The sequence below is a fragment of the Taeniopygia guttata genome, chromosome 30, assembly GCF_048771995.1.
Source record: "Taeniopygia guttata chromosome 30, bTaeGut7.mat, whole genome shotgun sequence".
Lineage (NCBI taxonomy): Eukaryota > Metazoa > Chordata > Aves > Passeriformes > Estrildidae > Taeniopygia > Taeniopygia guttata.
In genome coordinates this window covers 140,853-166,493 of record NC_133055.1, presented here as the reverse complement: position 1 = coordinate 166,493, position 25,641 = coordinate 140,853, and the positions used below count along the sequence as shown (strand labels likewise).

General features: G+C 66.1%; 3 protein-coding genes across 16 annotated transcripts; 1 reads left to right on the top strand and 2 right to left on the bottom strand.

The window, feature by feature from the left end:
- Window positions 1–79: 79 nt before the first annotated feature.
- RFX1 (regulatory factor X1) lies at window positions 80–9,293 on the top strand. Its single transcript, XM_072920064.1, has 17 exons — window positions 80–488; window positions 893–1,093; window positions 1,181–1,269; window positions 1,995–2,080; window positions 2,193–2,580; window positions 3,121–3,302; window positions 3,998–4,117; window positions 4,195–4,310; window positions 4,388–4,506; window positions 4,586–4,674; window positions 4,932–5,083; window positions 5,586–5,683; window positions 6,012–6,161; window positions 6,561–6,769; window positions 7,024–7,177; window positions 7,775–7,820; window positions 8,588–9,293. Exons 2-17 carry the CDS (start codon window positions 901–903, stop codon window positions 8,776–8,778), a joined length of 2,382 nt encoding a protein of 793 aa, XP_072776165.1. The 5' UTR covers window positions 80–488; window positions 893–900; the 3' UTR covers window positions 8,779–9,293.
- Window positions 9,294–9,755: 462 nt separating this feature from the next.
- On the bottom strand, window positions 9,756–16,437 carry DCAF15 (DDB1 and CUL4 associated factor 15). Of its 10 annotated transcripts, XM_072919975.1 has the most exons (15): window positions 16,081–16,437; window positions 15,630–15,727; window positions 14,998–15,130; window positions 14,745–14,851; window positions 14,514–14,650; window positions 13,892–14,062; window positions 13,043–13,483; window positions 12,863–12,954; window positions 12,643–12,771; window positions 12,109–12,194; window positions 11,916–12,020; window positions 11,019–11,134; window positions 10,350–10,408; window positions 10,219–10,259; window positions 9,756–10,125 (listed from the first exon to the last, which is right to left on the bottom strand). In XM_072919975.1, exons 1-13 carry the CDS (start codon window positions 16,207–16,209, stop codon window positions 10,353–10,355), a joined length of 1,800 nt encoding a protein of 599 aa, XP_072776076.1. In that variant the 5' UTR covers window positions 16,210–16,437; the 3' UTR covers window positions 9,756–10,125; window positions 10,219–10,259; window positions 10,350–10,352. The 10 variants fall into 10 exon arrangements, with proteins under 10 accessions (XP_072776076.1, XP_072776074.1, XP_072776081.1 ...); XM_072919973.1 differs by having other exon boundaries at window positions 9,756–10,259; XM_072919980.1 differs by lacking the exon at window positions 11,019–11,134 and having other exon boundaries at window positions 10,219–10,280; window positions 10,330–10,408.
- An 88-nt stretch (window positions 16,438–16,525) lies between these two features.
- On the bottom strand, window positions 16,526–25,545 carry CC2D1A (coiled-coil and C2 domain containing 1A). Of its 5 annotated transcripts, none has more exons than XM_041711802.2 (28): window positions 25,483–25,545; window positions 24,874–24,947; window positions 24,602–24,719; window positions 24,380–24,492; window positions 24,203–24,265; window positions 23,787–23,936; window positions 22,966–23,277; window positions 22,833–22,887; window positions 22,618–22,737; window positions 22,411–22,541; window positions 21,952–22,024; window positions 21,562–21,864; window positions 21,294–21,466; window positions 21,093–21,215; window positions 20,773–20,831; window positions 20,566–20,682; window positions 20,175–20,248; window positions 20,022–20,080; window positions 19,783–19,834; window positions 19,602–19,701; window positions 19,016–19,106; window positions 18,559–18,693; window positions 18,117–18,166; window positions 17,903–17,966; window positions 17,693–17,819; window positions 17,529–17,605; window positions 17,155–17,202; window positions 16,526–17,071 (listed from the first exon to the last, which is right to left on the bottom strand). In XM_041711802.2, exons 2-28 carry the CDS (start codon window positions 24,922–24,924, stop codon window positions 17,051–17,053), a joined length of 2,859 nt encoding a protein of 952 aa, XP_041567736.2. In that variant the 5' UTR covers window positions 24,925–24,947; window positions 25,483–25,545; the 3' UTR covers window positions 16,526–17,050. The 5 variants fall into 5 exon arrangements, with proteins under 5 accessions (XP_041567736.2, XP_072776069.1, XP_072776070.1 ...); XM_072919968.1 differs by having other exon boundaries at window positions 24,874–25,027; window positions 25,483–25,497; XM_072919969.1 differs by having other exon boundaries at window positions 25,473–25,489.
- Between the last annotated feature and the right edge of the window lie 96 nt (window positions 25,546–25,641).

The window sequence follows — 25,641 nt, the reverse complement described above, 5'->3', positions numbered from 1 at the left end:
CCGCCGGGAACTACATGTCCCGGCAGCCCTCGCGGCCCGCCGCGCGCTCGGCCCTCGCGCTGATCGGCGGCCGCCTCAGCCAATGGCGTCACGCCAGCTCCCCACGCGGCCCCGCCCGCCACCCCTCGCTCAGGAAGCGCTGATTGACGCACGGAACGACCAATCACGCGAGGGAGGGGCGGGGTTTGTGCGGAGCGACGCGCTGCTCGACCAACCAGCGCGCGTCGGCGGACCCCGCTGACCAATCGGCGATGAGAGGTGGGACTCGCGAGGCCGGCCCCGCCCGCCGCCGAGGCGGGTAGCAACAGTTGCCCCGGTGAGGGACCAGGGAGGCCGCCATAGCCACGGTCACCGTGGCGACCGCGCTCCGGCCCGGCCCGGCCCCTGCCGCCGCCGCCCGCCGCCCCGTCGGGCTCCGCCGGCAGCAGCAGCCGCGGCAGCGGGGGCGGGCGGAGCCCCCGCGGGGCCCCGGCGGCGGCCGCGGGCAGGTGGGTCCGAGCGGCGCCGCCAAAATGGCGGCGAAGGGGGGGGGGAAGGGGGGAACGCGGGGGGGGGGACGGGGAGGGGGGGCGGTGGGTCTGGGCTCGGGGGCGGGGCTTGAGCGCGCCGCTCGATTGGCGGGCGGGCGGGCCAATGGGGAGGCGGGGCGGGGAGGTGGGAGCCAATGGGGGCGCGCGGGTGGCGGCTGGACACGCCCCCCTCCTCTCCCCCTCCCGCCCGGCGCGGTGATGTCACGCTCGATGCGTGACGTCACCGGCGGGCATCCCTGGGGCGGGGCCGTGTCGTGACGTCACGCGCGGGGAGGAGGGGGGCATCACACTTTTTCCCCCCTCCCCGCCGTGACGTCACTCCCGCGCGGACGCCGCTTATCGCCGTGACGTCACTCCGCCAGCCGTCGCCATGGCGACCCAGCCCTCCTACGTCACCGAGATGACGGCAGCAGCGACGTCACAGCCGCCACCGCCCTCCGCCCCGCCCCCCGCCGGCCCCGCCCCTTTCGGGGCGGAGCTTGCGGGAGGCTCCGCCCCCGGCGCGCCCCCCCCGGCCGCCCCCGCGCCCCCCCCCCAGCAGTTCATCGTGGTCACCGTGGCCGGTGAGGAACCCCCAAACCGCCGCGATTCGCCCCAAAAACCCGCGGGCAGCCCCGGGCTGACCCCGCCCTGCCCTTCTGTCCCCACAGCAGAGGGGCTGCGACCCCCCGAGGGCACCGAGGGCAGCCCCGCGCCCCCCGCGCCCCCCCAGCCCGGGCCCAGCCCCGGCGGGCAGCAGGTGCGCAGAAACGGGGGCAAAACGGGCAAAATCGGGGCTGGGGAGGGGGGACGGGGAGAGATGGGCTGGGACGGGGGGAAATGGTGATTAAAGTTACCCAAAATGGGTTAGAATGGGGTAAAAGTTGGATTAAAGTTACCCAGAATGGGCTGGGAGGGGGAAAAGTGGGATAAGGTGTCCCAAAATGGGTTGGAAGGCGTTAAAATTGTGATTAAAGTTGGCCAAAATTGACAGGAATGGGGTAAAATTTAATTAATGTTGCCCAAAATACCCAGAATTGGGGCGGGAATGGGGGGAACTGGGAAAAATTTGGGATATATAAACTTGGGATAAGTGTAGAATACACTTGGGATATATTGGGATAAACTCGTGAGAAATTTGGGGTGAATTTGAGATAATTTCGGGGTAAAGTTGGGATAAATTGGGGGTAAGTTTGGGTAAATTCGGGATAAACTTGGGATAAATTTGGGAATAGTTTGGAGTCAGTTGGGATAAACTTGGGGTAAATTTGGGATGATTTTGGGGTAAATTTGGGATAATGTTGGGGTAAATTGGGATAAATTCGGGATGATTTTGGGGTAAATCGGGATAAATTTGGCCCTCGAAGGGCTAAACTGGGGGTGCCCCTTGCTCCCCTCCCCCCAGGGGTGAGCAGGGGGTGTTGGGGTGGGGGAGGGTCGGGGGCTCCCCCCTGACCCCCTCTGACCCCCCCTGACCCCCCCCAGGTGCAGCAGCTCCCCCCGGTGCAGCACGTCTTCCCCGCCCCCTTCGTGGAGGGGGGGGATGGGGCCTACGCCCCCCCCGGCGGCATGTGAGCGACCCCTCCCCCTCCCCAGACCCGCCTGACCCCCCCGGGGGTCCCCACCGCTGACCCCCCCCCCATTTCCCCATTTCCCCATTTCCCATTTCCCGTTTCCCCGCAGCCGCTCGGGCTCGTTCCCCTTCGCCGAGGCGCCGCTCTTCGCTCAGAACTCGGGGGGCTACTTCGAGGCGGGGGGAGGGGCGGCCCCGGTGCAGCCTAGCCCCCCCCCGCCCCCTCCCCCCCCCCCGCCGCCGCTCCCTCCCCCCTCCAGCGCGCAGCCCCCCCCCAGCAGCGCCCCCGTGCCCATGTACGTGGCGGGGGGGGCGGGGGGGGCGCAGCTTCTGGGGGGCGCCGCCGCCGCCCCTCCCCCCCCCGCGCCCCCCGCCGCCCCCCCGGGGGGCGGAGGCGCGTCCGGGACCCCCGGCGGGGGCACCTTCGTCATCCAGGGGGGGTACGTGGGGGGCACGGGGGCGGCCTACGCCCACACCACCCGCGCCTCCCCCGCCACGGTGAGAGCTGGGGGTGCACGGGGTCTGGGGGGCAGGGGGGACAGGGGGGTTTGGGGGGTTTGGGGGGATTTGGGGGGGGTTTGGGGGGTTAGAGGGGATTTGGGGGGATTTGGGGGGGATTAGAGGGGATCTGTGGTGGGAAATTTGGGCAGGAAAGCAGAAAACATTGCGATTTTGGGGGTGTTCTCAGGATGCAGGGGTTTTGGGGTGCAGGGATTTGGGGTGGGGTGTTTCGGGGTGGGGTTTTTCGGGGAGCAGGGCCTTTCGGGGTTTCAGGATGCAGGGATTCGGGGCGCGGGGCCGTTTCGGGGTGGGTTTTTTGGGGCACAGGGCGTTTCAGGGTTCCATGGTGTGGGGATTCGGGGTGCAGGGCCGTTTCGGTGCGGGTTTTTCGGGGCACAGGCCGTTTCGGGGTGGGGTTTTTCAGGGAGCAGGGCGCTTCAGGGTTTCAGGATGCAGGAATTCGGGGCACAGGGCCGTTTCGGGGTGGGCATTCGGGGCCCAGGCCGTTTCGGGGTGCGGTGACCGCTGTGCCCGCAGGTGCAGTGGCTGCTGGACAATTACGAGACGGCCGAGGGGGTGAGCCTGCCCCGCAGCGCGCTGTACTGCCACTACCTGCTGCACTGCCAGGGCCACAAGCTGGAGCCCGTCAACGCCGCCTCCTTCGGCAAACTCATCCGCTCCGTCTTCATGGGGCTGCGCACGCGCCGCCTCGGAACCAGGTCTGCCTGGGAGCCAGGTCTGCCTGGGAACCAGGTCTGCGGGGCGGGGAACGGCCCCGGGGATCCTGAGAGTGTCCTGAAAATGGCCTGAAAGTGTCCTGAAAGTGTCCCGAAAATGGCCTGAAAGTGTCCTGAAAAGGGCCTGAAAACAGCCTGAAATTATCCTGAAAGTATCCCGAAAATATCCTGAAATTGTCCTGAAAATATCCCCAAACATCCTGAAATTGTCCCGAAAGTATCCAGAAAATATCCTGAAAATATCCTGAAATTATTCTGAAAACGTCCCAAAAACATCCCGAAATTATCCTGAAAATATTCCCAAATATCCTGAGAACCTCCTGAAAATAGTCTTGAAAATAATCCTGAAAATAGCCTGAAGTTATCTTGGGAGTATCCTGAAAATAGTCTGGAACTATCCTGAAAATATCCCCCCAAAAAATCCGGAAAATATCCCCCAAAAAAACAAAAAAAATCCCAAAATTCCCCCAAAAAATCCCAAAATTCCCCCAAAAATCCCGCGGGCCTCCACAGCGCCGCCTGCGGGGCGCAGGGCGCCATTGCACCCCCAGCCAGGGGAGACCCCCGAAGTGCCCGGGGGGATCCACCCCCAAATCCCCCCCAAAATCCCCCCAAAATCCCCCCAAACCCCCCAAAATCCCCCCAAACCCCCCAGAATCCCGACCCCCGTTTTCCAGGGGGAACTCCAAGTACCACTACTACGGGCTGCGCATCAAGGCGGGCTCGCCGCTGCTGCGGCTGGTGGAGGACCAGCAGCACCTGGCCATGCGCCAGCAGCCCTTCGCGCAGAAACAGCGGTGAGCAGCCCCCCAAAACCCCCCCCGGAGCCCCCCGAGACCCCCAGCGCCCCTCACCCCTCCTCGCACCCCCACAGCCTCAAGCCCGTGCAGAAAATGGAGGGGGGGGTCACCAACGGCGTCTCCTCAGCGCCCGCCGCCCCCGGCGTCCCCGACATCAGCGCCCAGGTGCAGCAGTACCAGCAGTTCTTGGGTGAGCGACCCCCAAAAATCACCCCCCCACACCCCCATGGATTGTGGGGTTCCCTCGTGACCCCCCAAATCCCGCAGACGCCTCCCGCTCGCTGCCGGAGTTCCCCGAGATCGACGTGCAGGGCAAGGGGCTCCCCGAGGGCGCGGGGCTGGAGGACCTGCGGGCATTCCAGCAGCTCTACCGGGAGCACTGCGAGGTGGGCAACACCCCCGGACCCCAAAACGGCCCCTCCCCGCACTGGGGGACCCCCCTGAGCCCGCTGTGCCCCCCAAAAGGCCATCGTGGACGTGATGATCAACCTGCAGTTCTCGCTGGTGGAGACGCTCTGGAAAAGCTTCTGGCGCTGCAGCGGCGAGAGTGACGCGTGAGGAGGGGGCCCCGAAACTCGAGGGGGGGTCCCCGAATTTTGGGGCGGGGGTTTGAGGGCTGGGGGGACCCCTCGGTACGTGGGACAGCAGATTTGGGGGATCGCGGGTTTTGGGGTGACCCCGTTCCCTCTGCCTCGGGTGTTGGGGGACCCCCAGGTTTTGGGGGGAGCCCAAAGCGTCTCTCCCCAGGGGTTGGGGGTCCCCGCGGGTTTGGGGTGCCCCGGGTCTGGGGGTGACCCCTCTGCTCCCCCAGGCAGGAGGAGGCCGAGCGGCGCCTGCCCCGGCGGCGGCTGCTGCTGCTGGCGCGGCTGGAGCCCGTCCTGCGCTGGGTGCGCGACTGCGACCACGCGCTGTACCAGGGGCTGGTGGAGATCCTGGTGCCCGACGTGCTGCGCCCCATCCCCAGTGAGCCCCAAGCCCCAAAACCCCCCGGGAGCCCCAAAACCCCCAGGAACCCCTTCAGAAACCTCCTGGATTTGGCACGACCCCAAAACCCCCCCAAGAACCTTCCAAAATCCCCCAAGATTTTCAAAAGCCCCCAGAAAACCCCCCCAAGAAACCCCCAAAACCTCCCTAACCCAAAAACTCGAAAAAACCCCCTAAAACCTCCCAGGAACGCCCCCATACCCAGCAGGAACCCCCCAAACAAGACCGAGTCCCCCCAGAGGAGCCCCCAGCCCCCCAAATCCCGCTGTGCCCCCCAGAGGAGCCCCCCAAACCCCATTGTGCCCCCCAGAGGAGCCCCCCAAATCCCGCTGTGCCCCCCAGAGGAACCCCCCAAATCCCGCTGTGCCCCCCAGAGGAGCCCCCCAAACCCTGCTGTGCCCCCCAGAGGAGCCCCCCAGCCCCCCAAACCCCGCTGTGCCTCCCAGAGCAGCCCCCAGCCCCCCAAACCCCCCTGTTCCAGGTGCCCTGACCCAGGCCATCCGGAATTTCGCCAAGAGCCTGGAGAGCTGGCTGGGCAACGCCATGGTCAGCATGCCCGAGGAGCTGGTGCGGGTCAAGGTGCGCCCTGGGGGTCCGGGGGGGCTGGGGGGGGTCCCCGGGGATTTTAGGGGGGTCCCTGGGGCTTTTTTGGGGGAGTTACGGGTCTTGCAGATGGGTTTAGGGGGACCCTGGGGTCTCTGGGGGGGGTCCTGTGCTTTTTGGGAGGTGCCCCCCGAACCCTCGGGGGCTCTGAGGGTGTCCCCCCGAGTCCTGCAGTGATTTGGGGGGCTCAGGGCGGGTCCGGGGGGCTCACGGTGGGTCGGGGGGTCCCTGGGGGGCTCAGGGCGGGTCCGGGGGTCCCTGAGGTGGGTCCGGGGGTCCCTGAGGATGTGCCCCCTGCCCGCAGGCGGCGGCGGCGGGCGCCTTCGCGCAGACCCTGCGCAGGTACACGTCCCTGAACCACCTGGCGCAGGCGGCGCGCGCAGTCCTGCAGAACACGGCCCAGATCAGCCAAATGCTCAGCGACCTCAACCGCGTCGACTTCGCCAACGTGCAGGTCCGGCACCCCAAACGGGCTGGGAACCCTGAAAATGGGGTGGGGACCCCCAAAAACAGGGTGGGGACCCTGAAAAATGGGGTGGGGACCCCGAAAATGGGGTGGGGACCTCGAAATGGGGGTGGGGAGCACACAGTGGGGATGGGGCACCCCGAAACGGGCTGGGGGGGCACTGAAATGGAGATTAGGGGACTCCAAAATGGGGATGGGGGACCCCAAAATATCCCACTCCCCTCCCGGATCCGCAGCCCCTGGGCCGGGCCAGTGCCCGGAGCCGGGGGAGGTTCCCGGGGCAGTAACCGGTGCCGGTGCCGGGCTCTCCCCGGGGCTCTCTCGGGGCAGTTCCCGGTGCCGGTTCTGGTGCCGGGTCTCTCCGGTCCCAATCCCGTCCCCCCGCAGGAGCAGGCGGCCTGGGTGTGCCGCTGCGAGGCGCGGGTGGTGCAGCGCCTGGAGCAGGACTTCAAGGCCACGCTGGGCCAGCAGCACTCGCTGGAGCAGTGGGCGGCCTGGCTGGACGCTGTGGTGGCGCGAGTGCTGCGGCCACACCTGGGCACACCTGGGCTGCCCCGCGCCGCCAAGCTCTTCCTGCTCAAGTGGTCCTTCTACAGGTGAGAAACGGCCCGAAAAGAGCCCAAAAAACAGCCCAAAATCCAGCCCGAAATCACAGGGGGACAGCCCAAAAAACAGCCAAAAATCCAGCCCAGATCCAGCCCAAAATCACACGGGAACAGGCAAAAAACACCCCAAAATCACACAGGGACACCCTCCACCCCCCCAAATCTGGGCCAACCTCCCCCCGTGCCCCCCTAACCCCCATAACCCCCCATGCCCCCCTAACCCCCGTGCCCCCCGTGCCCCCCAGCTCGATGGTGATCCGGGACCTGACCCTGCGCAGCGCCGCCAGTTTCGGCTCCTTCCACCTGATCCGGCTGCTCTACGATGAGTACATGTACTACCTGGTGGAGCAGCGCGTGGCGCGGGCACGGGGCACCTGCCCCATCGCCGTCATGGGCGAGGTGGGCACCGGGGGGCTCGGGGCAGGATTTTGGGGGATTCAGGGGGGTTTTTGGGGGGTTCAGGTGGAGTTTGGGGGGGTTCAGGGTGGTTTTGGGGGACTCATGGGGGTTTGGGGGTGTTCAGGGCAGGTTTGGGGGTGTTCAGGGCAGGTTTGGGGGGTTCAGGGCAGGATTTTGGGGGGCTCAGGGGGGGTTTGGGGGGCTCAGGGCAAGATTTCGGGGGGTTCAGGGCAGGTTTTTGGGAGTTCAGGGGGGGTTTGGGGCGGTTCAAAGCAGGTTTTGGGGCTCAGGTGGGGTTGGGGGGGGTTTAGGGCAGGTTTTTGGGGGCTCATGGGGGTTTGGGGCAGTTCAGGGCAGGATTTTGGGGCTCAGGACAGGTTTTGGGGGTTCAGGGGGGGTTTGGGGGGTGTTCAGGGCAGGTTTTGGGGTTCAGGGGGTTGGGGCCCCCCCTCACCTGCAGCCCCTGGTGGGGGCAGCTCCGTGTCCCTTCACTGATGTGGGGGTGACACTTTCTGGGGGGGTTTGGTGGTGTGACCCCCCCACAGCCCCCCCAAAATCCCCTAATTTGACCCCCAACTTTGCTCCCGCCCCCCCCAGTTCGCCAATCTGACGAGTTCCCTGAACCCGCCGGACCCTGACAAAGGTGGGTGACCCCAAAAAGGGGGGACCCCCAAAAAGGGGATGGGGGCGGGAGGGGGAGAGAAATGCCAGGTGGGGAAGGGTTAATTCTGGGTTTAATTTCTTATAATTTTTCTTTTATGATTCATTTTGTTGGAATTTGAATTTTTAGCTTTGTTTTAATTGTTTTAATTTTTTTAAATGGTATTTATAGCTTTATGGTAATCTAATTTTTAGTTTAATTTTAGTATTTAATCTAAATTTTTTAATTTAAATTGCATTTTAAATTTTATTTTAATTTTTACATTCTAATTCATTTCCACTTAATTTAAATTTTTTAATTTAAACTGCATATTAATTTTTAATTTAATATTTTGTTTTATTTTTTGATTTAAATTGAATTATTAATTTTCTTTTAATTCTAATTATTTAATTTTTTATTTTAATATAATTATTTTTTTTATTTTAATTATTTATTTTAATTTAATTATTTATTTTAATTTAATTCCTTTTAATTTAATTTTAATGGGTTTTTTTTAATTTAAATTTAACTTTTTATTTCATTTTAATTCATTTCAAATATAACTTTTTATTTCATTTTAATTCGTTTCAAATTTTTTATTTCATTTTAATTAATTTCAAATGTAATTTTACTTTCATTAATTTCAAATTTAACTTTATTTTATTTTAATTCATTTCAAACTTACCTTTTTATTTCATTTCCACTAATTTAAAATTTAATTGAATTTACCCCAACTTTTCCCCTTTCGGGCTCCCCGCCCCGTCCCGCAGAGGAGGATGAGGAGGAGGAGGAGGAGGAGAGCGAGGAGGAGCTGCCGGCCGAGCTGGGGCTGGGGGGCGGCGCGGGTCCCCCCGGGGCGCGGCCGGAGCCGCCGCCGGAGCCGCCGCTGGAGCCGCCGCCCCCGAAAGCGGCGCGGGCGGACCCGCGCGGGCTCCTGGTGCCGGCGCTGCCGTCCCGCTGAGCCCCCGCGGGGGCTGCTCGTGCCTTACGGACCCACGGGGGGCGTGGGGGGCCCGGGGGGGCAAATCCCCGCCCCCGCCCCTCCCCCGCCCTCCGCAGTGCCAACCCCCCATCCCCCATCCCCCCGCTGCCTTACGCCCCCTCCCCCCCCGCATGTCGGGCCCCCCACCCCACCCGCGCTTCGCCCCCCCCCCACCCGTATTCGATTTTGGCGTTTTTCGGTCATTTTGTGCTTTGTGCCCCCCCCGGGGGGAGGGGCCGTGTCCGTGGCCGCCCGTGTGGAAATTGGAGCCAAGCCTGGAATTCTCTGGGGGGGTGGGGGGCGCGGGGGGGGCGGGGGTGGGTGGGGGTCTCACCCATATCCCCCCCACCCCCCCCCACCGCCGCGTGTGCCCCCCGCCCCCCCGCCCCCCCCCCTTGCAGACGCTGTTTTTTACCTTTTGTAGCTTCTTTGTAAAAGGAATAAAAAGCAACGGCGGTGTCGGGCCGGCCCTGCGTGCGCGGGGTCACCCCAAATCCCGGCCCCAAATATCCCTGAAACGACCCCAAATCCCAGTCCCCAAAATCCCCAAAGTGAGCCCCCAAAATCCCTGAACCGACCCCAAATCCCGGCCCCCAAAATCCCTGAAACTACCCCAAATCCCCGAAATGAGCCCCAAATCTGCCCCCAAAATCCCCAAAACGACCCCAAATCCCGGCCCCCAAAATCCCCGAAACGACCCCAAATCCCAGCCCCCAAAATCCCCGAAGTGAGCCCCCAAAATCCCCGAAATGAGTCCCAAATCTGCCCTCAAAATCCCAGAAACGACCCCAAATCCCGGCCCCCAAAATCCCCGAAGTGAGCCCAAATCCCGGCCCCCAAAATCCCTGAAGTGAGCCCCAAATCCCGGCCCCCAAAATCCCCAAAGTGAGCCCCAAATCTGCCCCCAAAATCCCCGAAACGACCCCAAATCCCAGCTGATCCAAAGTGCCCCGAGGTGGAAACGGGAGTTTTTATTTTGGGGAGGGGAATTTGAGATCCTCCCCCCACCCCGCGATAAAACACTGAACGGCAAAATGAGAGGGGAAAACATTGCAAAAAAGGGAAAAATGAAAAAAAAAAGGGAAAAAAGAAAACAAAAGGCCCCAGAGGGAGCAGGGCTGGGCCTGTGTCCATATGGAGAAGGATCCAGGTGTGACAGCAGGGTCCAGGTGTGACAGAAGGATCCAGATGTCCCCAGGTGTCACAGCAGGGTCCAGGTGTGTCCCCAGGTGATGTCCCAGGTGATGTCCTGGGTGTCCCCAGGTGTCCCCAGGGGTGTTCTGAGGTGTCACAGCAGGATCCAGGTGTGTCCCCAGGTGTTCCCAGGTGTCCCCAGGTGTCACAGCAGGATCCAGGTGTCCCCAGGTGTTCCCAGGTGATGTCCTGGGTGTCCCCAGGTGTCCCCAGGGGTGTTCCGAGGTGTCACAGCAGGATCCAGGTGTGTCCCCAGGTGTCCCCAGGTGTCACAGCAGGATCCAGGTGTCCCCAGGTGTTCCCAGGTGTCCCAGCAGGATCCAGGTGTGTCCCCAGGTGTCCCCAGGTGTTCCCAGGTGTCACAGCACGATCCAGGTGTAGCGCTCGTTGTCCGCCAGAACCTTCAGGGAACAGCCTGGGCGGGGGGAGGGGAAAAGCAGCGATGGGGGAGGGGCAGGGAGACCCCAAACCCAGGCACGACCCCACCCAAATCGCCCCGGACCCTCCCAAATGTCCCCAAATCCTCCAGAACCCCTGGGAGCTCTCAGACCCCCCCCCCCCAGGGACCCCCCAAACTCCACCAGGACCCACTGAGACCCACCCAGGGACCCTCCAGACTCATCCAGGACCCCCCCAGCCCCTCCAGGACCCCCCAAACTCCCCCAGGACCCCCTCAGAACTCTCCAGGGACCCCCCACCAACTCCTCCAGGACACCCCCAGCCCCTCCAGGGACCCCCAAAACTCCCCCAGGACCCCCTCAGAACCCTCTAAACTCCCCCAAGAGCCCCTGAGACCCACCCAGGGACCCCCAGGGACCCCCTCATACCCCTCCAGGGACCCCCCAAACTCCCCCAGGACCCCCTCAGAACCCACCAGGCACTCCCCAGACCCCTCCAGAACCCTCTAAACTCCCCCAAGACCCCCTGAGACCCACACAGGGACCCCCAGGGACCCCCTCATACCCCTCCAGGACCCCCCAAGCTCCCCCAGGACCCCCCAAATGCCCCCTTAGCCCCCGGCCCACCCTTGTGCAGGGCCTCGTTGGTCATCCTGTGCACGCCGCGCCCGGGCGCCTCGGGCACGAGCCACCGCATCACCGTGTCCACGCAGCCCTTACGGTACGAGCTCCACACGCTGCCGCTGCCGCGGCGGGTCGGGGGCAGCCGGACCCCCCAGGACCCCCAAAACCCCACCACGGGGACCCCCACAGCCCCAGAGAGACCCCCCCAAACCACCACAGGGACACCCACACCACCACAGGGACCCCCAGACCCCACCACAGGGACCCCCAAAGCCTCAGAGAGACCCCCAGACCCCACCACAGGGACCCCCAGACCCCACCACAGGGACCCCCAAAGCCCCAGAGAGACCCCCAGACCCCACCACAGGGACCCCCAGACCCCACCACAGGGACCCCCAAAGCCCCAGAGAGACCCCCAAACCCCCACAGGGACCCCCAAACCACCACGGGGACCCCCAGACCCCCACAGGGACCCTGGGGTCCCCACAGGCGCCGATGCCCCGCAGGGTTTGGGGCACCCCAAGAACAGGCGCTGCCGAGGGGGGCTCGGGGTGATTTGGGGGGGAGATCGGGGAGGTTTGGGGGGGATTTGGGGGGCTCAGGGAGGTTTAAGGGGGCTCAGGGTGGGGCACAGAGAGTTTGGGGAGGGGTCCCTGAGCCCCTCCAGGACCACAAAAAGTGCTCCAGGGGGTCTCGCCCAGCACCCAGGAATGGAACCAGCGCCCCCAAAGCCCCCTAAAATCACCCCAAATCCCCCCCAAAGCCCCCTCCAATCATCCCAAAACCCCCCCAAAGCCCCCTAAAATCACCCCAAATCCCCTCCAGCCCCCCCAAATACCCCCCAGCCCCCTCCAATCCCCCCCAGCCCCTCCAATCACCCCCAAACCCGCTGCCCCTCACCTGGTCTGCCCCCTGACCTCGCTGAGGTCGCCCACCCCCACGGTGGTGAAGGCGCCGCTGTTGAGGTCCCAGGCCACCTTCAGGCTCGTGTGGTACGTCCTGGGGCTGCCAAGAGGGGGGTCAGCACCGGGGGGGCCCTGGGGGGCTTTGGGGGACCCCCTGGGGGGCTTTGGGGGACCCCCGCCCCGCTCACCGGAGCTGCCCCTGCCCGTCGGGGGAGGGGAAGGCCAGCAGCAGCAGCCCGATGTTGATCACCACCTGGCTGGTCTCGGGGCACACCTGGGGGGGCACACACGGGGGTTTGGGGGGTTTTGGGGTATCCCATGGGGGTTTGGGTGGGTTTGGGGGGTTTTGGGGTATCCCATGGGGGTCTGGGTGGGTTTTGGGGTATCCCAGGGGGCTCTGGATGGGGTTTGGGGTATCCCATGGGGGACTGGGTGGGTTTTGGGGGGTTTTGGGGTATCCCATGGGGGTCTGGGTGGGTTTTGGGGTATCCCAGGGGTGTTAAGGGTTCCCATGGGGGTCTGGGTGACTCCTGGGAGGGGTTTTGAGGTGTCTGGGTGTCCCGAGGGGTCTCTTAGTGACCCGGGGGTCTCTCGGGGGTCTCTCGGGGGGGGTCTCTCGGGGGTCTCTGGGTGACCCGGGGGTCTCTCAGCAGGTCTCTCGGGGGTCTCCCGGGGGTCTCTCGGGGATCTCCCGGGGGTCTCCCGGGGGTCCCGGGGCCCACCTCGAGGATGACGATGTCGTAGTCGCTGAAGGAGCAGAACTGCCGGGCCCAGGCCGCGTCCTTGCGGATCACCTCGTTGATGACGTACTCGAAGTCCAGCGTCAGCTGCTCCACCGTCAGGAACTGCCCCTGGAGGGGTTTGGGGGGTCAGCGCCGCCCCGCCCGCCCCCCGCCCCACTTTGGGGGTCCCCCGAGGGGGTCTGGGGTCCCCCAGCCCCACCTGGGCCGTGGCTCGCTCCCGCAGCGGCCTCAGGCTGCGCCCGCTCAGGTCGGTCACCACGAAGGGCAGCGAGATCTTGTCGTCCTCCGGCTCTGGGGGGGCACGGGGGTCACCCCGGGACCGGGGGGGGCGCCCCCAGCCCCGCCGGACCCCCCCGGACCCCCCCGGACCCCCACTCACCCTCGGGGGGCTCCCCGGGCTCCAGCACGTAGCGCAGCTTGGTGTAGTTGACGTAGCCGGGCTCGGGGGGGGTCCCGGGTGGGGAGGGGTCCCCCGGGGGGCTCCCGGGTGTCCTGGGGGGGGTCTCGGGGGGCGCCCCGCGGGGGGAGGGCGGGGGGTCGTCGCCCCCCTCCCCGTGCCCCCCCCCGGGCCCGCCCCCCGCGCCCTGAGCCCTCCGGAACAGGTCAGCCACGAACTCCTTGGCTTTGGCCACCGCCAGGGACGGGGGGCCGGGGGGCAGCTCGGGGGGCTGGGGGGGGCCCGGGGGGGGCTGCGCGGCCGGGGGGGCGCCCCCAGACCCCTCCAGCTGCTCGGGGGGCTCTGGGGGGGCGTTCTCCCCCCTCCGGCCGGGGCCCAGGAGGTTCCGGCGCCGGTAGAGGATCTGCTGGGAGCTGCTGTCACCTGCGGGGGACGTGGGGGTCAGGGGGGTTTGGGGGTCCCAGGGGGTCCCGGGGGGTCCTGGGGGGGTGTGCAGGGGTCGGGGGGCTCGGGAAGTTTGGGGGGGGTCTCACTGGGGGTCCCAGGGGGGCTTGGAGGGTTCTGGGATCTCCTCGTGGGTTTGGGCAGTTCTGGGGGGCTCGAGAGGTTTTGGGGGTCTCTGGGGGGCTCAGGGGGTCCCGGCAGCAGGGGGGGGGTCTTGGGAGGCTCTGGGGGTCCCGGGAGGATTCTAGGGAGGTTCAGGGTGTCCCGGGGAGGTTCAGGGGGTCCCGGTGGGGTCTCAGGGGGTCCTGGGGGGGGGTCTCAGAGGTCCCAGGGTGATTCGGGGGGTCCCGGGGAGGGTCTCAGGGGGTCCCGGGGGGGTCCCGGTACCGGCGGGGTGCACGGCGATGGCGCAGGCCACCAGGGAGAAGCTGGTGTTGAGCAGCACGACGTGGTCCTTGCGCAGCTGGAAGGCGGGCTGGAAGGTGGGGAAGGGGTACACCACCTGGAACTTGGTGTGCAGCAGGAACCCGTGCCGCAGGCAGGCCCGGGGGGCTTCGCCTGGGGGCGGGGAGGGGCGTCAGGGGGGCGCCCCGCTCCGGGGAACCCCCCGAGAACCCCCCCAGAAAAAATCAAAACCCCCAAATCGATCCCAGCGGGGGAACCGCCCGCCCGGGGCGCAGGAGGTTCCCGGGAGGCTCAGTGGGTCGGGGGTCTCACGGTGGGTCTGGGCTCTCCCCCCCCGTGGGTCTGGGGTCTCCCTCCCCATGGGTCTGGGGTCTCCCTGTGGGTCCGGGGTCTCCCCGTGGGTCTGGGGTCTCTCTCTCAGTGGGTCTGGGGTCTCTCAGGGGCTCAGGGCTCTCCCTCCCCATGGGTCAGGGGTCTCACGGTGGGTCGGGGGTCTCTCTCCCCATGGGTCAGGGGTCTCACGGTGGGTCGGGGGTCTCTCTCCCCATGGGTCGGGGGTCTCTCAGGGGCTCAGGGCTCTCCCCCCCGTGGGTGGGGGTCTCACCGGGGGTCTCTGCCCCCCGCCGGCAGGCCGGGCAGTGCCGCGTTGGGGGCACGGCCACGGCGCTGACGTAGATGTCGCGGTGGTTCTCGTCGCTCATCAGCATCGCGCTCACCTGCAGCCCCGGCGCCGAGCGCGTGCTGCCACGGGGGGGGGACAGCCCAGTCACCCGGGGCACCTGGGGGCACCTGGGGGCACCTGGGCCACGCCCCAGCCAGGGGAGGGGGCACCCACTTGAAGCCGAAGACGATGACCATGTCGCTGTCCCCAGGCCACTCGCACACCGTCAGGTACAGGTCGCTGTAGATCTCCTCGCCCTGGAACAGCCGCACCTGGCGCACCTGGCGGGGCGGGGGCGGCACCGGGGTGTCACCTGAGGGCGCCCAGGTGTCCCCAGGTGTCCCCAGGTGCCCCCAGGTGTGCCCTGGCTGTCCCCAGGTGCCCCCAGGTGCCCCCAGGTGCCCCCAGGTGCCCCGGGTGCCCTCACCAGGCGCAGCTTGCTGTGCACGTTGAACTCCCACCAGTACAGGTGGTACAGGTAGAAGGAGAAGTCGTCCCCGGAGCTGCTGGTGTAGGACAGGACGTAGCGGCCGCACTTGGAGAAGCCCAGGAAGATGTGCCTGGGAACACCAAAACAGGGCAGGGAGGTGAAAAAGGGACCCCAAAACGGGCACAGGGAGGTGACAGAGGGACACACAGAACGGGGGTGACACACAGAGGAAGGGTCACGCCAGAGACCCCAAGGAGATGGGGACCCCTGAAGATTTGGGGTCCCTCTTTGCAGATTTGGGGTCCCTCTTTGCAGATTCAAGATCCCCCCCTGTGCAAATTTAGGATTCCTCCTGCACTTTTGCCCCCCCCCCGCCCCCCGCAGATGTGGGGTCCCTCCCTGCAGATCTGGGGTCCCCTGCACACATTTGGGGTCCTTCCCTTCCGATTTGGGGTCCCCTGCACACATTTGGGGCTCCTCTTTGCAGATCTGGGGTCCCCTGCACACATTTGGAGTCCCTCCCTGCAGATCTGGGGTCCCCTGCACACATTTGGGGTCCCTCCCTGCAGATGTGGGGTCCCCTGCACACATTTGGGGTTCCTCTTTGCAGATTTGGGGTCTGCCCTCACCCTGCCCACAGGAACTCCACGTCCACGATGCTCTTGAGGGCGACGCAGACGCGCGGCGGAAGTTTCCGGAACAGCCGGGGCGAGAGCTGCCCGCTGAGCTGGGGGGCACGGGGGGTCAGGGAGCCCCAGGCACCCCAAAACCCAGGGCAGGGCTCAGCTGGGGGGCACGGGGGGTGAGGTAGCCCCAAAACCTCCCCCCGACACCCCCAGACCCCTCAGACACCCTCAAACCCCTCAGGACCCCCCAAACCCCTCAGGACCCCCCCAAGCCGCAGTTCCCCCCTCAGCTCCCCCACCCCATCTTCGGGACCCTCCACCCTGCCCGCGCCCCCTCAGAGCCCCCTCAGAACCCCCTCAGAGCCGCCGCCTCAGCCCTGCCCCGTTTCCCCTCAGCCGCCCCCTCACAGCGCCCCCCCCCACATCCCCGCGCCCCCCAGCCCGCCGCGCGCACCCGGACGCGGTCCAGCTGCCGGACGAGGTGCTCGCGGCGGCCCCGGGGCGCGGTCCCGGCCGCTGCCGGCCCCGCCGTCCCGCGTTTCCCCCCGGGGCCGCCCCGCTCCGCTTTCGAGCTCGGCGCCATTTTCCCGGCCCGGCCGCTTCCGGCGCGCCGCGCGCCGCGCCCGCCCCGCCCACGCCGCGCTCCGACTGGTCGCTGATGCAGCGCCCACGAAGCTCATTGGTTGGAGCGTACGTCAATCGCCCGCGCGCCCCGCCACCACGCGGCGATGCGACCAATGGGAATCCGGCAGCCACAATGCGATTGGCTGCTGCCCGTGTCCGTCTGTTCTGGCGGGGTTGCCATGGAGACGAGACAGCGCGGGGGCGGGGCCGGGCGGTGGGCGGGGCCATTGCCGTGATTGACAGCTGGGGCGCATCGGGAGTAACCAAAATCCACGTTTTTCCGCTTAAAAGCTTTATCGTAATTATAATTCATTATAATAATCTTTGAGAGCGCCCGGAACAGCCCCTCCCCTACAGGCACTTGGGGGGGATCCGCTTTGGTGGGGGTGGGGGACACGCGGACCTGGGTGGGGAGGGGTCGGTGTCACCCCAAAATTGGGGGGAGTCATTATCAGCCTAAAATTGGGGGGGGGTCATTTCACCCAAAAGCTGGGGGGAGTCATTATCAGCCTGAAACCAGGGAGGGGGTCATTATCACCATGAAATTGGGGAGGGGGTCACTGTCACCCTGTCACTGAGCGGGGGTCGTTGTCACCCTGAAATTGGGGAGGGGGTCACTGTCACCCTGTCACTGAGTGGGGGTCGTTGTCACCCCGGGGGGGGGATGTAGCAGCTCTGATCCCTGTGATTGTCACAGTGGGCATGGGGGGGTGGGGGGAGAATGTCCCCAGAGCCCCCCAAAATCGGGGGCTGGGGTCTCTGAGCCTCCCCAAAACCCCACTTGAAGTGGGGGGGGGGCTTCATCCACGGAGCTTTCGGAGCTGGAAGAAAAGAGGGCAGTGAGGGAGGGGTGGGGGGGTTGTGGGACCCCCAAATTTCCCCCCAGCCCCCCCCAGGTCCTCACCTCGCTCTCCACCAGGTTCCGTTTGTACAGAGCCTCCTTGGCTGCCTCCTGTGGGGGGGTTTGGGGGTCACGTCAGCAATTTGGGGGTCACGGGAACTGGAAGGATGTCAGGTGGTCCAGGATTTTTGGAGGGGGGAGGCATCACCAGGATTTTTGGGGCAGAAACACCAGAATTTGGGGGTGTCCAGGAGGGACCGGGGGTGGTGGTTCAGGATTTTTGGGGTGGCACCACCAGAATTTGGGGGTGGTGCAGGGTTTTTGGGGTGGCACCACCAGAATCTGGGGGTGTGCAGGATTTTTGGGGCGGGACCAGCAGACTCTGGGGGCCTCCCGGAGGGTGTGGGGGCGATCCCCGGGGCCGCCGCGGGTCTCACCCGCTCGCCCTGGGTCCCGAGGCGCCGCGCCGCCTCCGTGTAGAGCCGCAGGTGCCGCTCCAGGTGCTCCGCGTACTCTGCGGAAAACACCGGGATAACGCGGCGGGGAAAACACCGAGCTAGAGGAGGGTTTGGGGGGCTGAGCGGCGCCCCCCGACTCTCACCCGTGCGGAAGCGGGGGTCCCCGCCCTGCAGCCGCGCCCGCAGCCCCTGGATGCGCCGCTGCAGCTCCTGGTGCTGCTGCCGCAGCTCGGGGGGCACCGGGCGCCCGGCGCGGCCGAGCGGCACCATCTGGGGAGGGGGCGACAAGCCGGGGGTCAGGGGCGGCCCCGGGGGCTCCCCTGCTCCCCCAGAGCTCCGCCGGCGCCCCTCACCTTCCGCTCCAGGCGCTCCCGGTCGAACAGCAGCAGGTTGAGGCTCGGCAGCGTCGGGAGGGCTCTGGGAAAAGGGGTCGGGGTGGGGATGGGGGCGCCCCGAAAAGCCAGCGCGGCTCCGGGATACCGGAGAGGGGGAACGGGGGGGGTCCCAGAGCTTCCCACCCCCAATTCCCAGCCCCGTCCCACCGGTGTTCCCATTCCCGGGGCTCACCTGTTGTTCCCGTCCTTCGGGGCCGCCGCGCTCGGTTTGGGAACGGCGACCTGGGCGGGAGGAGCTCGGGGTCAGCCCCGGCTGATCGGGCCGGGGTGAGCCCGCGGGGTCCCGACGGTTCCCGGCCGATCCCGGGGGCTTCCCGGCCAATTCCAGCGGTTCCCGACCGATCCCGGGGGGTTCCCGGCTAATCCCGGTGGTTCCCTGCCGATCCCGGTGGTTCCCGACCGATCCCGGGGGGTTCCCGGCCAATTCCAGCGGTTCCCCACCGATCCCGGGGCAGTTCCCGGCTAATCCCGGTGGTTCCCGACCGATTTTGGGGGGTTCCCGACCGATCCCGGTGGTTCCCGACCGATCGCGGGGCAGTTCCCGGCTAATCCCGGCAGTTCCCCACCGACCCTGCGGGGTCCCGGTGAGCTCCCGGTGCGCTCCCGGCACTCACCGTGGGCTCCGCCGCCGGTTCCAGCACCAGCCAGCGCTCGGAGCGCGGCTCCAGCTGCCGCTGCGGCCCCAGCGGCTCCCGGATCCGCACCCACACCTCGAGCCGGCCGCCGGTGCGGCGCCGCCCGTCCAGCAGCTGCGGACACCGGGAACGGGGGAACGGGGGGAACGGGGGGAACGGTGGGGCTGGGAAGCGCCGGGAGCAGGAATGAAAGCCACGGGAACGCTCGGAAGGGGAAGGGGCACAGCTGGGACCACCGGGAAGGGCCGGGAAAGAGGAAGGGGCACATCTGGCACCACCAGGAAAAAGAGGCACATCTGGCACCACCAGGAAAGAGGAAGGGGCACATCTGGCACCACCAGGAAAGAGGAAGGGGCACATCTGGGACCACCAGGAAAGAGGAAGGGGCACATCTGGGGACCCGGGGAATTCGGGGCATCGGGAATCTCCTCCTCACCTCCAGCTGCTCACGGAGCTCGCAGCTCCCCTCCAGCCCCTCCAGGCGCAGCTGAACCGAGCCCAGAGCCCGCTCCGGCCGGAACAGTCCCCTGCGGGTCAGGCCGAGCGCTCGGACCGCGACGGGAGCGAGAAAACGAACCCGCCCCACCAAGGCCCCGAAGAAATCCCAACTGCTGCATCCCAGAGGCGCCTCTCACCCCGACACTTGTGGATTTTCCAGCTCGTGATCCGGGGTTTTGCGCTCTTCTCTGTATTTCCTATTTCCTTTGCTGTTCTATCTGTTTTCTGTGTTATTTTCTGTATTTCCCATTGTATTTTCTGTGGTATTTTCTGTATTTCCCACTGTATTTTCTGTGGTATTTTCTGCATTTCCCACTGTATTTTCTGTGTTATTTTCTGTATTCCCACTGTATTTTCTGTGTTATTTTCTGTATTCCCACTGCATTTCCTGTGTCATTTCCTGCATTTCCCCCCCCATTCCCCCCACTTTTCCCATTCCCCACCCCCTCCCCATTCCCCGCCTCACCCCCCACCCCGTCGCTCCCCACATTTCCCCCGTTTCCCTCTCCTCAAATGCCCCGTACCCTTTCTGGGTCACCTCCAGCCGGATCCCGCGGGAGCTCAGGAGCCTCCGCAGCCCCCGGTGGCCCCGGAGCAGCCGCAGCCGGAACCGCGCCCGGAACTCTGGGGAGGGGGCGCAGAATCAGGGGGCGACCCCTGGGGACACCCCCGGCCCCCGGGACCCCCCAGAATCCCGGGATTTACCGGGACAGTCCGTGCCCTTCACCACGTTGGTCTTGTCCCGCTGGGCCTCCTCCTGCGGGGAGGTTTTGGGGTCAGGGATAATTTGGGGAGGGGTCCCCGAGCACTGGGGACATTTTGGGGGTCACCAGGACAATTGTGGGAGGGGTCCCCGAGCACTGGGGACATTCTGGGGTCACCAGGACAATTTGGGGGGGTCCCAGGTGACCCCGAGCGTTGGGGACATTCGGGGGGTCACTCACCACGCTGGGGTGGGGGAACTCGAAGCGCACGAAGGTGTCCAGGTCACCTGGGGCCACACCTGGTGGGTGGGGGGGACACACAGGTGGCTCCAGGTGTGCAGGGGCCTCACCCGCCCCGGCCCCTCGGCATTCCCAGTCCTCCCAGTCCCTCACCTGGCGGCACTGGGAGGCCGATCCCTCTCTCTATCCCCAGCTCCAGGTCGCTGCTGCTCAGCTCCGGGAACGTCCTGCAGGTGAAGGTGGGGCAGAACCTGTCAGACCTCCCCGCCCAGGTGTGCCACCCGCACCCAGGTGTGCCACCCGCACCCAGGTGTGCACCCTACCCCAGATGTGCACCCCACAGCGTTCCCCACCCCCCAGGTGAGCCCCCTCAGGTGTGCACCCTACCCCAGATGTGCCCCCCACACCGTTCCCCATCCCCCAGGTGAGCCCCCCACCCCAGATGTGCCCCTCCCCGGGTGTTCCCCACCCCAGATGTGCCCCTCCCCGGGTGTTCCCCACCCCAGATGTGCCCCCAGGTGCCCCCCAGGTGAGCCCCCCTCACTTGACGATGCTGAAGGTTCTCTGCTCGTAGCGGGGTCTCGGGGGGGGCCCCCCCCGGCCGTGCTCCCTCCTCAGGGTCTCCATGTGCCGCCGGCACTCCTCGGCCAGCGCCTCGCACCTGGGGGGACACACCTGGACAGGTGAGCCCACCCCCCGCAGGAAGAGGAGGAGGAGGAGCCTGACCCCCCCTCCCCAGCCCAAACCTCACCTGGTGGTCTCCGAGATGTTCCCCAGGTGAGCGAATTGTCGGGAGTAGGTGAGGCACATCTGGGGGAGCAACGGGAGGGGAGGAAGAGGAGGAGGGAAAGGCAGAAAAGGAGAAAGGAGGAAAGGAAAAAGAAAAGAGGAAAAGGAAAAAGGAGACAAGGAAGATGGCCAAGAAGGGAAAAGGAGGAAGAGAAGGAAGTTTTCCATGCCATCCATTATCCTGGGGCGCTCCCCACTCCCCTCGATTCTTGGGGACGCTCCCGTTTTTTGGGCCACCATCCCATTTTAATGTCCCCCCCTTTTCTGGGCCATCAGCCCCACCTGGTGCTGCTTCCTCAGAGCCGCCGCCAGCTGCAGGAAGGTCTTGGCGACCTCGGGGGTCATCGGGACCCCCCGGGCCGGGCCCAGCTCGAACTCGGCGCCGTCCAGGGGCACCTCCGGCACCTACGGCAGGGATGGGGGATCCTGCGGGATCCGGCCCTGGGGCGGGATCCGGGCTGGACGGAGGGGCAGAGGACTGACCTGGGCGATGTCCACGGGCAGCCCCCCGCGGGCGGCCTGCAGGAGCCCCTCGACGCCCTTGGCGCGGCGCAGCAGCAGCTTGGCTCCCTCCAGGTCGTTGCGGCGCTTGGCGCGCAGCGCGGCCTGCGCCAGCTGCCGGCGCCGCAGCTCCAGGAACTCCAGCTGCTGCTGGGCTGGGGGGGCGCGGGGTCAGGGGGACCCTCGCCCCGCTGGGAGGGGGCAGGAGGTGCCCTGACCCCCCATCGCTGCCCCCAGCCCCTCCCGGTACCTTTCCCAGCAGGTTTGGGAGCCGCTTGGGAATTCCGGGCTGGTTGTTTGGGAGGGGGCACAGGGGGAGCGCTGGGCTGCGCCTGGAGGACAGGATGAGAATCACTGGGAATGTCCCCCCCTGCAAATCCCCTGGATTTCCTCCCCACCCCACCTAACCAAAATCCTGCCTTGGTGTCCTCCTTTTCCTCCTCTTCCTCCTCCTCTTCCTCCTGCTCCGGCGCCGCCAGCCTGGAGGCCGCCTCCAGCATCCCGGAGATGCTGGGCTCGGCTGGGCTCTCCGTGCCCTGGATGGGGGGGAAGCCTGGAAAAGGGGAGGGCCCCGGTGGGAACGGGACCTTCCCGCCCCCCCTGTGCCCCCCGGGGTCAGGGAGAGGGACGGGGAACGTACCCGGGGGCACCGGCAGCTCCGAGAGATCCACGGCCTTGCCAGCACTGTGGGCACGGAGCGCGGCCTGGTATTGCTGGGGAGGGGCACAGGGGGTCAGGGGCACCCCGAGGGGCGCTGGGACAGACTGGGAGCACTGGGGACAGACTGGGAACACTGGGACAGACTGGGAGCACCCACAGATGGGGACTGGGAACACTGGGGACAGACTGGGAGCACTGGGGACAGACTGGGAGCACCCACAGAGGGGCACTGATGTCATTGTGGGGAAACTGGGACTGGGATCCCCGTTCTGGGACTGGGATCCCCGTTCTGGGACTGGGATCCCCCCTCTGGACTGGGATCCCCGTTCTGGACTGGGATCCCTACTCTGGACTGGGATCCCCACTCTGGACTGGGATCCCCACTCTGGAACGGGGATCCCCTCTGGGCTGGGATCCCCCCGGGCTGCAGCCCTCCCACCTTGACGATCCTCTCGTGCATCCGCGCCTTCCTGGCGTCCCCGCTGTCCTTGGCCTGGCCCGCGGCCGCCCGGTACCGCTCCATGCGCTGCTCCAGCGCCTCCCGCACGTCCCGCGGCGCCCGGGGGGGCTCTGGGGTGGCACAAACGGGGAAATCCCAACAAATCCCCCTTTTCCTCCCCGTTCCCCCTCCCAGGAGGGAGCTGACCTGGGCTGGTGGCCGGCGGATCCCTCGCAGGTGGATCCCTCGCAGGTGGATCCCTCGCAGGTGGATCCCTCACTGGTGGATCCCTCACTGGTGGATCCCTCGGCTCCTCTGGCTGTGGATCTGCAGGAAAGGAGCAGCCAGATCCCACCAGGACCCCCAAAACAGGGCAGTCTGAACCGGGGGTTCCGCCCTTCCCATCGGGGTCGGGGTCTCACCCGGGGCTGGCGGAGCCCGGCCTTGCCCCAGCGCCTCCAGCTGTGCCTCCAGCCTCTGGAAAACCACAGGAAAATGGGAATTCTGGGGAAAGAGAAGGGATCTGGGGGGGACTCCAGGAATGCTGGGCGTTACCTTGGCCGCCCTGAAGTGCTCCAGGGCCATGGCGTTGTCCCCACGGCGTTTGGCCCCCAGGGCTTCCTTCTGCAGCTCCTGGAGGCGCAGGCGGAGCACCGGCACCGAGCCGGGACCCGGGCAGGGGTCCGGGGCTGGGGGAGGCTGGGCAGGGGCTGGGGGCTGCACTGGGGGCTGCACTGGGGGCTCGGGGCTCACAGCGGGAGGCGCCCCAGGGGTCCCAGTTGCCTTCCCCAGAGCCACGGGAGGGGGAATCTCAGCCTGGTCGATCGGCTTCCCGCTCCGCACCGACTCCAGCATCTGCTCCAGGGTCTGGGGGCAAAGGGGGATTGGGAAAAGGGTGAAAATCTGGGGGAAAGGGGTGACATGGGGGCAGAGCATGGAAAAACGGGGTAGAAATAGGATCTGCAGCTGGAAAACGGGATAAGAGTCAGGGCTGAAGGAAAGGAAACAGGTGGGGTAGAAAATAAGGGAGTGACGTGGAATAATAATAATAATAATATGGAATAATAATAATGGAATAAGGGGAATATAATGGGATTTCATTGTCATGAAACTGGTCAGAACTGGGGAAAGTGAGATAGAAGTGAGCTCAGAACTGGAAAAAGTCAGATAAAAGTGGGCTCAGAACTAAAACAGTGAGACAAAGGTGGGCTCAGAAGTGGGAAAATCAGGCAAAAGTGGGCTCAGCACTGGGGAAACCAGCACGAAACTGCTCCGATTCAGGCCGAACTGGCTCAGAACTGTGCCAAGCTGCTCGATATCTGGGAAGAACAGCGCGGAGCCAGGGCCGGTCCAAGGCTTTGAGGGGTTGGGCTCACCTTGAGGCCGCGCTGGAGGCGCCGCAGCCGGGCCCCGCTGCTGCTCCCGTTGTTGTTCCCGTTGTCGTTCCCGCTGTTCCCCAGGGCAGCCCGGTAGAGCTGTGCCCGCTCCTCCAGCTCGGCCAGCAGCGCCGCCGCGGGCGCGGGATCCTGCGGGAACACCGGGAGCACCGGGAACACCGGGAACACCGGGAACACCGGGTGCACCGGGAACACCGGGAACTTTGGGAACACCGGGAGCACCTCCGGGATCCACCCTGGGATCCACCCTGGGATGAATCAAACTGGGATGGGCACTGGGACGGGCACTGGGATCAGGACTGGGACGGGCACTGGGACGGGCACAGGGAGCACTGGGAGCACTGGGATGGGCACTGGGAGCACTGGGACGGGCACTGGGATCACCCCGGCTGTACCTGCGGGGTCTCTGCATCCGCTGGACTCTCAGACCCCTCCTCCAGCACCTCCTGCAGCTCTGCCTGCCCAGAGATCCCGGGAATCAGCCTGGGCGGGATCCCTTTTCCAGCCCCAGAGATCCCGGGAATCAGCCTGGGCAGGATCCCCGTTTCCAAGCTCAGCACCTCCCCCCTCACCAGCAGCTCCTCCTCATTCTCCAGATCTTCCTCCCCTTCCTCCTCCTCCTCCTCCTCCTCCTCCGGGGGGTCCCGCAGGCAGAGCTGGGCCAGGGCCTCCACGGCTGCCAGATCTGGGGGGGCACGGGGGGGGTCACAAACCCATTTTGGGGGTCCCAGTGCCCATCCCAGTCCCCCATTTTGGGGGGAGCGGGTCCCCGCTGGAGGAGGAGGGGGATTCACCTCGGGGGGGCGGCTGGGGCCGCTCCGGCGCCTCCCGGCCCCCCAGCAGCAGCAGCAGCTCCGCCTCCAGCGCCGCGTCCCCGTCCGCGTCCCCCGGGCTGCCCGGCAGCAGCCCCATCTGGGGCGGGGGGACACGCTGAGGGGACCCCGCGGCCCGGAGGGAGGGATCGCCCCCAGGCCCAGGGATCCCCCAGAGGGTTCGAGGCGGAGCGGGGGAGGACGGGACCCCCCCCCTGGCACCCGGAGAAGGGGGTCCCGGGGGTCACACGCACCTGCCTGGCCACGGCGGCGCCCCGGCCCGGGACCCTCCCGGCTCGGCTCATGGCTCCGCGTCCGCCGGGCCGCGCTGGGGACGGGGAGCACGGCGAGACCCCGGCCTGAGCCGCACCGCGCCCCAGCGAGCCTCTCCGGGGTCCTCCGAGCCGCCTCAGCGCCCCGATCCCCCTCAGAGCCCTCAGAGCCCCCCGATCCCCCTCAGAGCCCCCCGAGCCCCGATCCCACTCAGAGCCGCTCCAGTGCCCCGATCCCCCTCAGAGCCCCAATCCCCCTCAGAGCCCCCCGAGCCCCGATCCCCCTCAGAGCCGCCTCAGCGTCCCGATCCCCCTCAGAGCCCCGATCCCCCTCAGAGCCCCAATCCCCCTCCGAGCCGCTTCAGCGCCCCAATCCCCCTCAGAGCCGCCTCAGCGCCCCAATCCCCCCGAGCTCCCCGCGCCCCTCACGGCCCCACGGCGCCTTTGCCCCCTCCCAGAGCGCCCCACACGACACCGCCCCCCCTCCAGCTGCCCGCAGCCCCTCACCCCCAGTCGCGGCGCCCCCAGCGCTCCCGGTTATCCCGGTTTATCCCGGTTTATCCCGGTTTATCCCGGTTTACCCTCACTCACTTCCTGCTCCGCCGGCCGCTGTCAACACCCCGCGCTTTACAGCGCCGCTGTCGCAAAAGCCGCTGTCGCAAAAGCCGCTCTGCCTCGCGAGAGAACTACAACTCCCAGCGTGCCCCAGCGCGGCGGGAAAAGGCGGGAAAACCGTGAGGGGGACGGCGC